Genomic DNA, 17,334 nt, shown 5'->3' with positions numbered 1-17,334 from the left:
TCACAGAGCCATCAGATGAAGGTAGTTATGTTCACGGAGCCAGAGAAGATGCTGCTTGGGAATTAGGACTAGAGACCGTGGTGGGAGGCTGTTCTGGGAGCCGAGACAGCACTGAAGTGCCTCTTGCTGAGCTCAGGAAATAAAAGGACAAGGGTTCTCTTTGATTAGAACAAAATTCTCATGAAGAATTTAAACAATGGAGCCATATGTTCATTCTCTGCTATGACCTGGAAGAGATTTATCTCTAATGACAGATTGAAAGCGAGTCATCCCGCCCTGTCAACTTCTCCCAATCCCCTATGTTATAGATGGACGACTCGGGTCCCTGGAGGTGCTGAGGGGTTTCAGCCTCTGCCTACACCACCCTAGCCTGTGCATATGACACCTCTGTGGACCGAGTCCTACCCTCCCACCTTCTCAGGTAAGTGTAAGAGACGCACATTCTGAAATTGACAGAAGCAAGAGTGTCACTCTGACTCACCTTCAGTCCCTGTTCCTTTAGTTGAATGGAATCCACCTAATGCCTAGTCAACTGTATCTGCAATTGTGTTTTTACATGTAGTCTCTTTTCTTTTTCTGGCTGCACTGTGAGCAGTATATGAAATCTTAGTTCCCGATTAGGGATTGAACTTGCACCCCTTGCACTGAAGGCATTGGAATTTTAATCACTGGACTGCTGGGGAAGTCCCTGTGTAGTTCCACTGCTATTAAAATGCTACACATGAATGTTTACAGCAGCACTACTCACAGGAGCCCAACGCGGAAGCAACCCAGATGTCTACAAATGGGTGAATTAATGAACTCAGCGTGGTCTCTCCATATGTGACAGTGTTAGTTGCTCAGTCATGTCCTGCTCTTTGCAACCCCATGGATTGTAGCCCGCCAGGCTCCTCTGTCCATGGAATTCTCCAGGAAAGAATACTGGAGTGGGTAGCCATTCTCTTCTCCAGGGGATCTTCCCAACTCAGGGACTGAACCAGGTCTCCTGCATTGCAGATTCCTCGTCTGAGGCACGAGGAAAGCCTGGTTTATACATGTAGTGAAATATTATTCAGCCGTAAAAAGGAAGTACTGATTCATGCCACAGCACAAATGAACTTGAGGACATTATGCTAAATGAAGGAAGCCAGTGACCAAAGATTCCATTTACATGTGTGATTCCCTTTATATGAACTACCCAGAATAACTAAATGCACAGACACAGACTGGTAGTTGCCAGGGGCTGGAGAAAGGAGGGGATGGGGAGTGGCTGCTTACTGGGGCAGGAGTTTTACTTTCTGGTATTGAAAGTGTTTTGGAATTAGGTAGAAGAGGCCTCCCTGATGGCTCAGATGGTAAAGAGTCTGCCTCAATGTGGGCAACTTGGTTTTGATCCTGGGTCAGGAAGATCCTTTGGAGAAGGAAGTGGCAACCCACTCCAGAATTCTTGCCTGGAAAATCCCATGGGAGGAGCCTGGCAGGCTACAGTCCATGGTGGAAGCAAAGAGTTGTACACAACTGAGCGACTTCACTTCAGAATTAGGTAGAAGTGGTGGTCCTACCACACTGTGAATATATTAAAAGCCACTGAACTGCGTGCCTTAAAGTGGTTAATTTTACTTCACATGAATTTCAACTTTGGTGTAGACTAAAAGTTTGTGTACCTTAAAATTCATGTTAAAACCTAACACCTAATGTGATGGTATTTGGAGGTGGGACCTTTGAGAAGTGATTAGGTCATGATGGCAGAGCCCTCATGGATAAGACTAGCACCCTTAATAAAGGAGACCTCCAGCTTCCTGGGTGGCTCAGTGGTAAAGAATCTGCATGCCAATGCAGGAGACGCAGGATCAATCTGTGGGACAGGAAGATTGCCTGAAGAAGGAAATGGCAACTCACTCTAGTATTTTTGCCTGGAAAAATCCCATGGACAGGAGCCTGGCTGGCTACAGTCCATGGGGTCATGAAGAGTTGGACATGACTGAGCAACTGAGCAGGAACCAAAGGAGACCTCAGAGAATTCCCAGCCCCCTCTGCCATGTGGGCACCCAGCAAGAAGACGGCCAGCTATGAGCCAGGAAGCCAGGCTCTCACCAGACACTGAATTTGCTGGCCCCCTGATCTTGGACTTTCAGCCTCCAAAACAGAAATAAATTTCTGTTGTTTATAAGCCATTCAGTCTACGGTATTTTTGTAATAGCAGCTAGAATGAACTAAGGCAAACTGAATAACAAAAAACAAAGCAAAGCAAAATGCAGCCGCTCCCCCATACGGGCAGCTAGGCTGGTTGATGAGAGACGGGCCCTTCCCCCAACACCCACCTCCTCTGTGTGACTCAGAGGGGCCTTCCACCCTCAGGATCTGGGGACTGAGGGAAATGCCTTCCATCCTCTCTGTTGATACCTGGGATACTGAGGGAACAGCTAGGATTTCCTCCTCACCTTACCCCTGAGTCAGCTCCAGCACTTTGTACCATGTGACTTGGCCCCACTACTTAACCTGTCAACCTTCAGCCTCCTCAACGATTTATACCTGCTTGCGGGGTTGATGTGATGATGAAGTAAGATAAGGAGGGAGACCTCATTGGTAGTCAGCATATGAGAAGATTTGACACCATCATTTTTATGCTCTAAGTACCTCTGGGACAAGAAAGAAAAAAAATTCTTTTCTTGTTCTCAGTTCAATTCAGTTCACTTCAGTCGCTCAGTCGTGTCCGATTCTTTGCGACTCCGTGAACCGCAGCATGCCAGGCCTCCCTGTCCATCACTAACTCCTGGAATTTATTCAAACTCATGTCCACTGAGTCGGTGATACCATCCAACCATCTCATCCTCTGCCGTCCCCTTCTCCTCTTGCCTTCAATCTTTCCCAGCATCAGGGTCTTTTCCAAGGAGTCAGTTCTTTGCATCAGGTGGCCAAAGTATTGGAGTTTCAGCTTCAGCATCAGTCCTTCCAATGAATATTCAGGATTGATCTCCTTTAGGATGTACTGGTTGGATCTCCTTGCAGTCCAAGGGACTTTCAAGAGTCTTCTCCAATACCACAGTTCAAAAGCATCAATTCTTCAGCACTCAGCTTTCTTTATGGTCCAACTCTCACATCCATACATGACTACTGGAAAAACCATAGCTTTGACTAAATGGGCTTTTGTTGGCAAAGTAACATCTCTGCTTTTTAATATGCTGTCTAAGCTGGTCATAGCTTTTCTTCCAAGGAGTAAGCATTTTTTAATTTCATGGCTGCAATCACCATCTGCAGTGATCTTGAAGCCCCCAAAAATAAAGTCAGTCACTGTTTCCCCATCTATTTGCCATGAAGTGATGGGACCAGATGCCATGATCTTAGTTTTCTGAATGTTGAATTTTAAGCCAATTTTTTCACTCTCCTCTTTCACTTTCATCAAGAGGCTCTTTTGTTCTTCTTTGCTTTCTGCCATAAGGGTGGTGTCATCTGCATATCTGAGGTTATTGATATTTCTCCCGGCAGTCTTGATTCCAGCTTGTGCTTCATTCATTAGTCACTCAGTCTTGTCCGACTCTTTGTGACTTGATGGATTGTAGCCCGCCAGGCTCCTCTGTCCATGGAATTCTCCAGGCCAGAATACTGGAGTGGGTAGCCTTTCTCTTCTTCAGGGGATCTTCCCAACCCAGGGATCGAAACTGGGTTTCCTGCATTGCAGGCAGATTCTTTACCATTTGAGCCACGAATGAAGCCCCATTGTAAACCACTGTTGTTTTAGTCACTAAACTGTGCCCAACTCTTTTGTGACCGCTCCCCCCCGCCCATGGATTGTCTCCTGCATTGGCAGACAGATTCTTTACCACTGAGCCATGTAAACCATAATTTATTTATAAAATCAAGACCAAATCCAGTCTACTGCCTGTTTTTGTACAGTCCATGAGCTAAGAATGGCTTTTACATTTTAAAATAATTGATTAAGAATATATGACATGTGAAACTTCATTAATTTCAAATTTCAGTTTCCACAAATAAAGTTTTATTGAAACACAGCTGTGTTCATCCATTATGTATTAGCTGTGGTTGCTTTTGAGCTCCAGTGGCAGAGGTGAGTAGTGGGGGTAGACACTATCTGAAGAGAAATGCCTAAAATATTTATTATCTTCACTTTAAATTTTTTTTTTTGCCAACCCTGTCTCTAAACATAATACCACCAGTAAGCCTGAGGTCACTCAACTCATGCTTGCCATCTTGAATATTAGTATAATTTCTTGATGGATAGACAGAGATCTTCTAAACATCCATCTGTAAAATGAGAATGATAGCATCATCGCATGAAGTTGTCATGAGTATTAAATAACTTAGTGCATGAAAAGCAGCTAGAACAGTGCTGGGCATTATAAGTGCTCGATAAATGTGAACTCTAGTTCTGTTAGCATTACACATGAATTTAGATAAATAATAGAAGACCAAGACTTCTTCCCTCCAAATTTATTTTGGGATGTGCTGTAAACAGTTTGAAATGTCCCTTTAAGAACTTTCTGGCTTCCCCAGTATTGGATGGCATGACAAATTCTCCTTCACAGAAGGTACAAGCGGAACAGAGCTGGAGGGGCTTTGGGAACCTTCCTTCTTCAGAAAGTGTGCTCACACCAGGATGTATCTGGCTCTCAGTAGAACTGGCCCATGTTTCTCGGGAGTGAAGTGTCCAAGCCACTGTTCATCCATATTTCCTGGATGATCTGCTCCCTGCGCTCAATCCTTTCTGCCAACTCTGCAGCCTCTATGGAACTGTAGACAGGATATGTAGTCCTACAAAACCCAGACAGTTCCCCTGGGAAGTCGGAGTCAGAGGAGTCCTCCTCCCCCTCCTCATCCTGGCTGTCCTCCTCGGCCTTGTCACTTCCTGGCACAAGGTGCTCCCTCGCCAGCTGCAGCTCCTGGAAGTCCTTGGTGCAGGACACTCTGATGACCAAAGCACACAACGTGAGTGCCAGACCAACGCAGACACTGGACACGAACAGCAGGGCGGCTCTCTCGGGATGGGCTGCAAAGGCAAGAGAGCACATCAGGACCCAGAGGAGCCGCCAGTCCTCAGCAGGCCTAAGTCCCATAGAAATGGTTATGTGCCCAGGCAGGAGGGTAACGCAGAATCCCAATTCTGGACAGAATCTCTGAGACCATCCACACCTAAGAGCATATACCCCGACTAATTAAAACAAACAAAAAAGCAGTTTGGAGCATGTATAGTCAATATATGTATGTTTATGAGAGGGCACATACCAAAGGACCTGAGAAGCTGAACCTTCCTGAGTTCATATGCAGACCTGCCACTCACTAGTTGTGTGACTTTTGACAAATTACATCACCTCTCTCTGCCTCAGTTTTTTTCACCTGTAAAATGGAGCCCAAAGCCCCTTTCTATCACAAAGTTGAGTTACTTTCTATGATGCTCTCAGAACACTCAATGACACATAACAAATGTTTAAGAAGCTGTCAGCTATTATTCATTGTAGTAAACTTTGAAAAATGAATTACATATAAAGTATGAGTGTAAGTCCTAAGATATTAAATGTTACACAGCTTAATTTCTTTCAGATTAAAAAATAAATATAAATAACGGTTCTGGTAATGAAAGTTCAACATCCAAATGATTGTATAATAGGAATAGAAGTAATGCTAATTTGTACTATGTACCCTGGTCTAAATCCTAATATATGTTTAATCCTTACACTAGCCCTATGTGGAAAGGACTACTCCTCTTCAGCTCTGTATCCCTGGAGGTACTAGCATTCCCATTTGGGGAAGTAACAATCCAGTTAACTTTCCTATAATATAGATCAGGAGCTGACAGATTTTTTTTCCTATAAGGGGTCAGATAGGACCTATTTTAGGCTTCGTGGGCCTCAGGATCTGTGTGGCAACTTCTCAGCTGTGCTGTTGTAACATGAAAGATGATACAGATATGGCTGTGTTCTAATAAAACTTTATTTACAAAACCAGCCTGTGGGCTGTACTTTGTGAATCCCCAACATAGAGACTCAGACTGAGGGTGGCATGGGGAGCCACCGTCTGAGCTTGGTTGGCTTCTTTAGGTGGAGCCAGGACAGGAACCCAGCTCCTGAGCTGCGAGCAGCTTGTGAGATGAACATCTACAACCACTGGCACGTGCTCCTACGTCTCCACAGAACCATCCTCCTCCAGGCACACAGCCTCCTGTTCACTCCACTTGAATAACAACTGTTGGCTCTGCTGCCTCTGTCCTTCCCAGAGACACAGACTGGAGGTTCAGATCTCAACGGCTGTTACGTTTCATGTCCAGTCAAGAAACCCAGGCCCTGTGATCTGACGGGAGAGCTCTAAGTGGGACACGTTATCTTCGTGAAACGTGAAACTTCCCCGGTTGGCTTCCTTCACTCGCAGTTCAAGTCACTGGTGAAGTCACCAGCCTCAAATGTTCTTTGTTGCCACCAGCCCTCTGAGCACAGTCTCATCACTCTCCCTAAGTCACAGAAGTCTGAACGTGAAGCTGATTTTGGCGGGGAGAGGGGCAGTGAGCTGTGTCTGCAATGCAGACAATATATTATAACATTAAAACTAGTAAATTTTAAATTAAAATATTAAAACATTATAAAAATAACAACAACATATTTTTCACGAGAGTTAAGGTTATTTTGATTCTGGAAGTGTTGTTAGTCACTCAGTCCTAACTCTTTGCAACCCCATGGACTGCAGCCCACCAGGCTCCTCTGTCCATGGAATTCTCCAGGTAAGAATACTGGAGTGGGATGCTATTCCCTTCTCTGGGGTATGTTCCCATCCCAGGGATGGAACCCACATCTCTTGCACTGCAGGCAGGTTCTTTACTGTCTGAGCCACCAGGGAAGTGCCAAGATAGTTTGAAGATTTGGTCAACTGGAGGCACATCTTTTGTGTTCTATTTCTGCGAGTGGTGGTAGAACTGGGATTGGGAGATGCTGGCATTTGGGACACAGTTATGAAGCCATTAAGCCAGAATATTACAGAAAATGATGCTAAGACCCAAGGCCCTGATCTGAGGGGGCAAATCCTTTCTCCTTCTCCCCTTGCATGTCAAAGCCTCTGCTGGGAGTGGACTCATTGCTTCTGACTCCACTGTCACCTTCCTTTCCTCCAAATCCTCCTCCTTTCTTGTCCCTGCTGCCTCCTGCCCCCCACCTCCCCGCCACTGCCCCACCAAACCTCTGGATCATTGTCTTCTCCAATCCCTCCTGTCCTCATGGTTCTGATATGGGCTTTCGGTGCAGCCATAATTCAGCTTCCCCTTCTCCTGTGAAAGCGTCAACTTTGAGCCCACCAACAGCCAGGCCAACAACATCACCTCCTGCCATGCCTGCAAGGACTGCTGCCGATGGCCAAACGGACTCCCACCCGTTTGTGACCTTTTCCAGCCAGCCCCATTCAGGACAGGCCAGTTCCAGGCAGAAATACCCCGTGCTGGTCAAGCTTCTGGGAAACAGTGATCACCCACAGCCCCCTTCTCTCCTTGCCCACAAGACCATAATTCCCAGCAAGGGTTTCATGGGCGAAGAAGGAGCTCAGGCCAGGACAGAGGCCTGCCTCTGCTCCAGACAGGTGAGCTAGTTACTGTTTCCCCTTCCTTCCTCTCTCTCTCCTTCCCCAACCCTATTTCTCTTTTAAAGAATTAAACTAACCATGTTGTTGTTTAGTAGCTAAATTGTGTCTGACTAGTCTCGATCCTATGAACTGTAGCCCTTCAGGCTCCTATGTCCAGGGGATTCTTCAGGCAAGAATACTGGAGTGGGTTGCCAGTTCCTTCTCCAGGGGATCTTCCCGACCCAGGGATCAAACCCACACCTCCTGCTTGGTAGGCAGGTTCTTTACCACAGAGCCACCAGGGAAGCCTTAGGATATGACACATTCTCTTTATGGGTCAATATATGGCCTTCCTTTGTATTAATTCATTCAATTAAGCAATTTAAATTCTGTTACCAGCACCTGTGCTGTGAATACGCCCCCTGAGTGGGAGTTGGACCTTAACAATACCTGTGTCTAACCTGTGGGTTCCCCTCCCACCAGCCTCCCCTCACATCAAGGTAACTACCACCTACATTCCATGGTCATTCCTCCCCTGCTTGCCTTTTTAATACAGCATTCTGCATCTCCATGTATTCCTAACAGCTTTATGAAAAGGGTGTAACATTACAGCTTAGTGTCTGGGCTTTGGCGTTTGCTTTGAACCCAACAGTATATGGCTGCATGCTACTCCGCTGTCTTGAAGGCACCGGTTCGTTCACGCAGTCGCCAGGCGGCGGGCATCCGGGGGCTGCCAGGTTCCTTCTGTGGGCCTTAGAGCTGCGACCACTCCTGCAAATGTCCCTGGGTCAACACGTGCAAGTGTTTCTCCCCGGTGCTGACCTAGGAGGGCAACTGAATGAGTTGTAAGATGTGTGACTTTGGGGAAATGTGGCCAGGGTGGCTTCCGGAGCGGCTGCAGTGCCTGAGAAATCGCGTGACTCCTCGTCTTCTCCAGCACTAGGTATGGACAGGATTCTAGCTTTTTCCCAATCATATGGGTACAAAACTGTATCTCGCTATGGCTTGGCTTGTATTTATTTCCCCGGTCCCCAATTATGTATCCATCTCTTCAGACGCTTACCTAGTCTCTCTTGTCAAAATGCTGGCTCATGTCACATGCCCACTTTTAAAACTGGGTCTGCGCTAGGTATATCTATGTATACATACAGGTTCCATATATTGTTGATATTAGGCATTAGACACCATATACATGGTGAATGACCTGTATTTTCCTATCATTAAGGTGTCTTTGGATCTAGTGAACTTATCTGAAAAACAGGAAGGATAACACTTCTCCACCTTTCCCGCACCCAGCTGCTCTCCTCTCTCCTTTCCTGCCCTCCTCATTCATTTTCCCCATTGGAATTGTAATCTTTTAAAAAATGCACATCAGATCGCATCCTTGTCCTACTTAAAACCTATAACCCTCTCTCTCCGCCTATAAGATAAAAAGCAAACCCTGATCACACCTATGAAGCTTGCTAGAACCTGGCCGGTGCAACCAGCCTCCTCAAGTTCAACTCCAAAGCTTGAGCCCCTGCTTTCTGCTTTCCGGCCACTGGCCTCTCTCCAGCCCTCACAGGAGCCAGATGACTTGGCACCTTGGTGCTTTTGCACACGCCGTTCCTTCTGCCTGGAATGTTCTTTCTCCCCCTCCTCATCCAGGCCTCTGTGCCCCATGCCCAGCCTGGACTCAGTCCCCCTGTCATTAGATCTCATAGCCTCTCGAATGTTGCTAAGTCTCTGAGTGTATTTTATCCTTTCTCACCGCAAAGAATGCAAGCTCCCTGAGCACTGGGGCTGAACGGCCTTGTTCTTCGCCCAGTCCCCAGTGCCCAGTCCTAAGTAAGGGTGACACAGCTTTCTGCTGAGTGCTGGAAGGGAGTGGCCGTGGATCTACAGCACTAGGCTTGGTGGCCTAGGGTCGTGGGCTCCATGATGTTAGCTGCCTTTCTTCCTCTCTCCCTCTGCTCTGGGGGGTAGGGGTGGGTGGGGCTGGGGATCTGGATTCTGGTGCCACCAGAGCTTCTCACTCATCAGACCCTAGGCACCTCTGGCTCCCAAGAACCTCCTGCCAAGTGATCACTCTTCAGGCCATTAAACCAAGTCTGCTGAGATCCAATGATCAAAGATGGAAAACGTGGCAACTCTTGGGCCAGCCAACTGGAATTGAGGTTTCCTAGTCAACTGAGCCAACTGGTCTGCAGTCACAGAATCACAGGTGTTAGCTGATGGAGCCATGGCTGGGAACTGGCCCAGTTCCTCCGGTTCTCACTTGTCCAAAGCCACCACCCAGCTGGGACCCAACCTCGGGTCAGAGCTCTCTCCAGAGCCCCAGGCTTTACACTAAGAGGACGCCATCTGTTTTCTAAAATCAACTGGACCACTGTAGGCTTTTGTGACCCCTTTGCCTATCATGAGTGTGCATGCTAAGTTGCTTCAGTTGTGTCTGACTCTTTGTGACCCAATGGGCCGTAGGCTCCTCTGTCCATGGGATGCTCCAGGAGAGAATACCCATGGGGTGGGTTGCCATGCCCTCCTCCAGGAGACCTTCCCAACCCTGGCTCCTGGGAGATCTAAGAACCCACATCTCTTAAATCTCCTGCATTGAGAGCTGGATTCTTTACCACTAGCGCTACCAGGGAAACCCTTTGGGAGGGTAACAGCTAGGAAGGCCGGGGTCTCCAAATGGAGGAAATAGGCTGCAAGTGTCAGACATTTTTATCTCTCTTAAGCGGCAGGAGGAAACAAACTAGTGATATATATATATATATATATATATATATATATATATATATATATACACACACATATATACACATATATTTTTTCCCCCCTTCTCTATACAAATTTTAAAAGGAGGTTTCTCTTAAAATACTGTGTTGCCATAATGACACCTGGTTCCACCTGAAGTTAACTATACTCAAACCTTGAGTTAACCAATGCCTTTTTCTTATGGAATGTTTGTCTTAAGCTATGCTAATGTGCTATGCATTTACCCCAGACTCTGTCTTCAAGTCGGTTTGCCTAACGGCTCAGAACCTACTTGACAAACCAGTATGTTATACTCAGACATTGTTCTCCTAATCTATGTAAATGAAACTATTTGTATGATAATCTCCCTTCTACAAGATTCAAGTCATTCATTTTATGGCCCGGGATGAGTCGTCTGGTGCCAAGATTATCCCAAAATATATCTTATGGATGAGGGGCCTGGTGCCATTCTGAGTTTTAAGCCATTCCTTTTTTTCATAAACAGACTGCTAGTGACTATATAACATCCAGCTAAAAACTAGCAGGGGGGTACTCTTTCTGCCCCCTTCTGATGCCTATGTCAGAAGCTTTCTCTATCTCCTTTATACTTTAATAAAACTTTATCATACAAAAGCTCTGAGCAATCAAGCCTCGTCTCTGGCCCCGGATTGAATTCTTCTCCTCCAGAGGCCAAGAATCCCGGTGTCTTTTTGTGGGTCAGCAATGACCTTTCACCTTTCCTATTATATATTCTGTTAAAATAAAGGCATTAGACTCCTTGTTAAACAGAATCCTCACACTGTGCTATTGTCAGTCTTACTCTCATTTGGCCTTAGTTCCTCGCAGGTCCAGTGAATGACTTGAATTTCATCAGTGGTAGCAAGCCCTGGGGAGTCTCACCAAGGTGGCCTGTGGCCTTTAAGGTCCCTTGACTCTTAGAACTCTGGTCTGAAGCCAACACAGCTCCAGCTCAAACTTACTGTATCTAAAAAAGACACCAAGAGACTGGGCAAGAGTTCCATCCTGAGGGGCCCTGCTACCATCAGGTGAAAAAACAAGGCCTGCTGGGCCTGATCTGACAGCACTTAGGGATGTGATAGTAACTTTCTGTCACGGAAGCAAAGATTAGAGGCCGTGGGAACACTTCAGAACCCACACCTCCGTGACAAGGCGGTGCTGATTTCCCATCCTTCTCCCCGACAGGGGATCATGTAACTCCAACTTTGGAATGTGTTATGATACTTCTGTTTCATTGTGGGTCTGTCTGATACCCTAGAGCTCCTTTCACATGAAACAATGACGCCCTCCCAATGCAGGAGAAATGCTGCATTCTCATCTATGACCCCAGTTACCCCCATGCACCCCGAAAGTCCACAGTGAGCTCTGCAGAGGCCGAGGACACACACAGGCCCGAGCCCAAGGCAGGACCAGAAATACTAGGCCGCAAAGGGCAGGAAATATTAATGAAATGCTCACTAGATGGAATGGAAGACATCAAGTTCTGAGCAAGACTAAATAAATATCCTTTGACACAATCTTCAGCTGAGCCAGCTAACAAAGTCACTTCCCCAAATCTCCAACACACACACACACATTCATACACACACAGACTCACACACATATACTCACACAGAGAGAGAGAGACACACATCCATCCCTTTTCATTTCCCTAACTTCAAAAATTTTCTAAGAGCTTCTTCAGACCCATGATCTAAATTCTAGAATGAATTCAATAAATATGTCTATATTATTGAGAAGAGGGTAAATTCAAACGTGGGCTTCCCCAGGGGCACCGTGGTAAAGAATCTGCCTGCCAATGCAGGAGACACAGGAGACGTGGGTTTGATCCTTGGGTCAGGAAGAGCCCCTGGAGAAGGGAATGGCAACCCACTCCAGTATTCTTGCCTGGAAAATTCCACAGACAGAAGAACCTAGTGTAGTCTGTGGGGTCACAGAGAGTTGGACATGACTGAGCGATTGAGCACACACAAATTCAAACACTCCTATGAAGATGTCTCACAGACCATTTAAATGGCTCAAAGAGAAATCGTTCATCGGGAACCCTTGGATATTTCTGTGTCCATTCCACCAGCCTCTGCGTCTCCACGTCCCGGGATAAGCCCCTTGACTCTGGGTTCTAGTCTGTCGGTCTCCCACGTGCACTCGGAGGCACTAGTGTGGCCAAGCTATCCGTAGCCTGACCTGAGGACGTGTCCTTTTGATTTGCTCAGTCCATCGTCTATTCGGTGATTTTGCCAGAATCCTCCCAGCTCACTCTTGGTAGCTTCTGTTGGGACCTCTCCAGTAGGAGGGCCTCCTCCTCTCAGTGGGTGTCCAGGGAGCCCAGACCAGCCTTCTGATCACATCCCTACATGGAGGATGAAGATGCCACTGAGAGCTGGCTGAGGCACCACTTTCTAGTGATGCTGATGGTGATACTCTCATCATGAGATGCTTGTGTTGAAACGGCTCAGCCTAAGGTCCTGCCCTTCACTGCAATGTGCTGGCCTAACCAGTGAGGAGGATGCTGTGAGCTGGGGACCATTCAGAAGAACCACCCAGAGAGTAACATGCCCAGGAAATTCACAGGCAGGGTCAGAGGCCCCTGTCCCCCTAAGACTTTGTGAGCCTCTGTGATTTGATGAATGAACTTCTAGTGGCAGCTCCATTTCATTAACACCTGACACAGCACATTCAGAGTCTCTTTCTCTTTAACATGAAATTTTGGCTTGGCCTTAGAACGTGCCTAAGCATCCCTTGATAAAACCCAATAATCCACCGAGTCTGTACGTTCCTTAAAAATTGGATACTTACAAATAGCAAATACCAGTGTTGATAAGGTACAGGATAGCTCATGAGACCAGAGGAGGACTCACCATCTGGTCATTAATTAACTGTTAACTGTGCATCTACTCGGTGCCAGCTCTGTCTCAATCACTAGGATATGGCAATGATGAGGATGACAAACATCTGCAGTTGAAACCTTAATGTCTAGTGAAGAGATGGGTGCCTATTAAGTAAATCTCTCCAATGACTTCTGATGCTGATGCTGAAGCTGAAGCTGAAGCTCCGATACTCTGGCCACCTGATGCAAAGAGCTGACTCATTGGAAAAGACCCTGATACTTCGAAAGATCGAGGGCAAAAGGAGAAGGGGGCAGCAGAGGATGAGATGGTTAGATAACATCACTGACTCAATGGACATGAGTTTGAGCAAACTCCAGGAGATGGCGAAGGACAGGGAAGCCTGGTGTACTGCAGTCCATGGGATCGCAAAGAGTTGGACACGGCTGAGCAACTGAACAACAGCAAAAATGACTCCTTGGAGTAATAAGTGTGCAAGAGGAGAGATAGGGATGGAGAGAAGCTAATTCAGACCTCTCAAGGATATTAGGTTTCCATCCTTCAAAATTCTGAAGGGCACATGTCTCTCTTGGAGAAGCTGGAGGGTAGGTTTTGTATCTGTTGAGTCAGATCCTGCCCTGCTGCTAGCCACTCAGTGTCCTCAGGCACATGGATCAAGTCCTCTGAGTCTCAGCTTCCTTGTGTGCAGAAGAGAGGATGAGTCCCTCACTGAGGGTCATTACTACTTATTGTAACCTCTGAAATTCATGCACTGAAACCTTAACCCCCAGTGTGACTATATTTGGAGACAGAACCTATAAGGAGGTAATTAAGTTTCAATGGGGTCATACGGGTGGGGCCCTGATCCAACAGGATTAGTGTCCTTATAAGAAGAGACACCAAATGGAATCTAAAATACGACACAAATGAACTTATCTACAGAACAGACTCACAGACATAGAGAATGGGCCTGTGGTTGCCAAGGGGGAGGGGAAGGGTGGGGGAGGGTTTGACTGGGAGTTTGGGATTAGCAAATGCAAACTATTATATATAGGATGGATAAACAAGATCCTAGTGTATAGCACAGGGAACTACATTAATTACACTACTATAGCTTGTGATAAACCATAATGGAAATGAACATGAAAAAGAACGAGTACGTATATTAATATATGTATAACTAAATCACTTTGATTACAGCAGAAATTAACACAATACATTAAATCAACTGTAGTTCAGTTAAAAAAAAAGAAGAGACATCTAGTGTTTTCTTTCTCTCTTTCCCTCCCTGCTGTGTGAGGATACGGGGAAGGTTGTCTACAAGCCACGAAGACAGCCCTCACTAGGCACCAAGCCTGCTGGAACCTTAATCATGGCCTTCAAGCCAGGAAGAAAACACGTTTCTGTTGTTTAAGTCACCCAGTCCACAGTCTCTTGTTAAGGCCGCCTGAGCTGAACAAGACAGTTATTGAGGCCAATGGCACAGCCGAGAGTGGCCACAGCACACAAGCCTTGTCACCACTTCTCTGTGTGAAGCATTTCCATGTTGCCTTTCCACCAAGGGGCTCTCTAAGGACTCTGAAAATATGGGATATTTCCAACAATAAAATCCCTTACATCGCTTAAGTTTGACAATTATCAGGAACAGAAGTGGGATGGTGGTTAGAAAGGAGAGGATTCTCAACAACCACACAACCACCACACAGGGAGAATATTGGTAAGAAGGTCCCAAGCTGGAATACCAGCTCCTGGATTGAGGTGTTTCCTCAAGCCTTTCTTATCCTCTACAGAAGGCGTACTCCAAATAGCCCCAGGTCTGGCAAGGGCTCAAATAAGTCATGCCATAATGCATTCTGTTACCACGTATTTCACAAAAGTCTTCGGAAGTTTTGGCTCCCTGAACAGAGTCAGGCAGGCATTGCCGAAACTTGCAGTCAACATTCCAAAATACGGCCCATCCAGAGGTTAGCAGAGAGGCTGATGAGGAAAGACGGTGTGCACCATTCCCTTGCAGAAGAGCCATTCAGGCTCCGCTAATTAGGGAGGATGGAGTCTGATTGATCCTTGAGGGGAAGATTATCCAGGGAAACCCTGGCAACCGCAAGCAGTAACGCTGGTGACTCAGAAAGGGTCTCTGCCTCCACAGACCACGACCTGTTTTGTTAAGTCATCTTTCGGCTCAGTGTTCTTCCAGCCAAGGGTGGAATTCAATAATCCTGTGCCCTTCCCAAGTTTTCGAGCCGGAAAATGCATTCCTCAGCTTCCTACTTTGCAAAGCGGAAAATTCCCCTGGAGACCAGCTGCTGGAGAGTGTGACTTAAGCTTTTGTGGTTCTCTTGTTGATCGCCAGTGGGACCAGTACCTAAATTCAGATCTCTGTGCTTCTGGACTGTAGAAGACTGCAGTTGCTGTGTCAAATTTAAAGTCTGTTTTCTATAATATTTTATTTGGCTGTGCTGGGTCTTACTTAGTTGAGGCATGCGGGACCTTTTTTTGTTGTTGTTGCAGCATGTGGGATCTAGTTCCCTGACCAGGGATCCAACAGGCCCCCTGCACTGGGAGTGCAGAGTCTTAGCCACTGGACCATCAGGGAAGTTCCCTGCTTTCTTTAGCCATCCAAGCGTTACAATTAAATAGAGCATTTGTGAATAAGAATTCAGTAAATCCATCTAGGAAGTTTTCAATTACCTACCTCTAATGTAAGCAAATGCTGCCAACGAGTGGCTGACAATCACACCATCTTTCCTCAGAACCCTCGGTTCCCTTGGGTCAGGGTCTACGCCTGTTTCATAAAAAAAAAAAAAAAAAATTGCAAGGCTGATTAATCACAACTGTTCCTAGTTTTCACTTTGTTCCTAAACCAGGACTGCCATCATAAATAAAAAGTCACAGAAATCCAATAAGTGGACAAAATTAGGGATGACTAAGCCAGAAAGCAGAGAAGGCAATGGCAGCCCACTCTGGAACTCTTGCCTGGAAAATCCCATGGACGGAGGAGCCTGGTAGGCTGCAGTCCATGGGGTCGCTTAAGAGTCGGACACGACTGAGAGACTTCACTTTCACTTTTCACTTTCATGCATTGGAGAAGGAAATGGCAACCCACTGCAGTGTTCCTGCCTGGAGAATCCCAGGGACGGGGGAGCCTGGTGGGCTGCCGTCTATGGGGTCACAGAATTGGACACGACTGAAACAACTTAGCAGCAGCAGCAGCAGCAGCAAGCCAGAGAGCATTTTAGTAGACAGTCTGAAAATATTAAGTCATGAAAGGGATTTAGAAATTCTAAAATGTGTTGGTTCCAGCTTCATTCATCCACTGTACTGCAGAAAGGAAGACATTTTTTTTTCCATTCTAAAGGCAATGGCACTCATCATACCTCTGGGAGATTTAATAATGTCCCACTTAACTATAGAACTGCTGTCTGCTCTGTTGACCACAGATAAGAAGGCCTTGAATTATGGAGGGAGGTTGGCTGGAAACGTCTTTGGAAATGATAGCAAAATGCAGAGCAGATCTGGTTTCAGATGCCTGGTTAGGTTGCTGCGATGGAGCTTAGGGGGCCCCTAATGGGGCAGCTTATGGGCTCTCGGGACCCCTGGGAATGTTAGATAGGGTTTTCAGGCCCCTAATGGGGCAGCTTATGGGCTCTTGGGACCCCTGGGAATGTCAGATAGGGTTTTCAGGTTTTCAGGGTTTCCACTGCAAGGGGGCCAGGATATTCATGGGAACCTTGTAGGAGCCCTGTTAGAAAGAGCAGAGAGGGTGAGAGAGGCAGAACCTGGTGGAGAGTTGGAGGGGCAGAACTAGAATATTAACAGTAGTCATCCTAGGCTTTGAGACTAGAGAGGAGTTCTGTTTTCTTGATATTTTCCTGTGCGTTCCATATCAAGCATACTTTACTTTTATACTTAGAGGGAAAAGACTTCATAAATGGAATTCAAGTAACATAAGACCAACTCTCAACCCACAAAGTACAACATCTTACACAGACTGTCTTGGGGGCCTCTGTAGTTTCTATTAGGAGCCCCAAGAGTCTAAATTCCATTCTAGATTTGATTTTAAAGAGAAACCCAAAATGTTCATTCTCTTATTTACCAAAGCCCAGGGAAAGCCTCAGGCAGAAGGGCATGTATGGATGGAGGTCTGCAGGCCAAGCCTGGGTCTAACCCTTCAGGTTCCCAAATGGGATCGTCTTTCCAAGCCCATCAGATAATCGAGGAACCC

At 46.4% G+C, this 17,334-nt stretch overlaps 1 protein-coding gene across 19 annotated transcripts in view; it reads right to left on the bottom strand.

The window, feature by feature from the left end:
* Nucleotides 1-17,334, bottom strand: part of EVA1C (eva-1 homolog C) — a 124,340-nt gene that overhangs the window by 17,633 nt on the left and 89,373 nt on the right. For 9 of the 19 annotated variants that reach the window (XM_086413523.1, XM_086413469.1, XM_086413490.1 and 6 more), the window contains 2 exons: nt 15,805-15,894; nt 4,414-4,984 (listed from right to left, as the gene is read on the bottom strand). In XM_086413523.1, the coding sequence (XP_086269649.1) occupies nt 4,608-4,984; nt 15,805-15,894 (467 nt within the window). In that variant the 3' untranslated portion in view covers nt 4,414-4,607. Of the gene's footprint in view, nt 1-4,413; nt 4,985-12,471; nt 12,638-15,804; nt 15,895-17,334 lie in introns of those variants that run through there. The other 10 variants (XM_086413498.1, XM_086413476.1, XM_086413518.1 and 7 more) reach the window with 4 other exon arrangements.

The sequence above is a fragment of the Bos grunniens genome, chromosome 1 (assembly GCF_055505025.1).
Source record: "Bos grunniens cultivar Pamir isolate PY7600 chromosome 1, Bosgru_T2T1.0, whole genome shotgun sequence".
Taxonomy (NCBI): Eukaryota; Metazoa; Chordata; class Mammalia; order Artiodactyla; family Bovidae; genus Bos; species Bos grunniens.
Note: the sequence above shows the minus strand (reverse complement) of the source record. Positions and strands in the feature narration are given on the sequence as shown.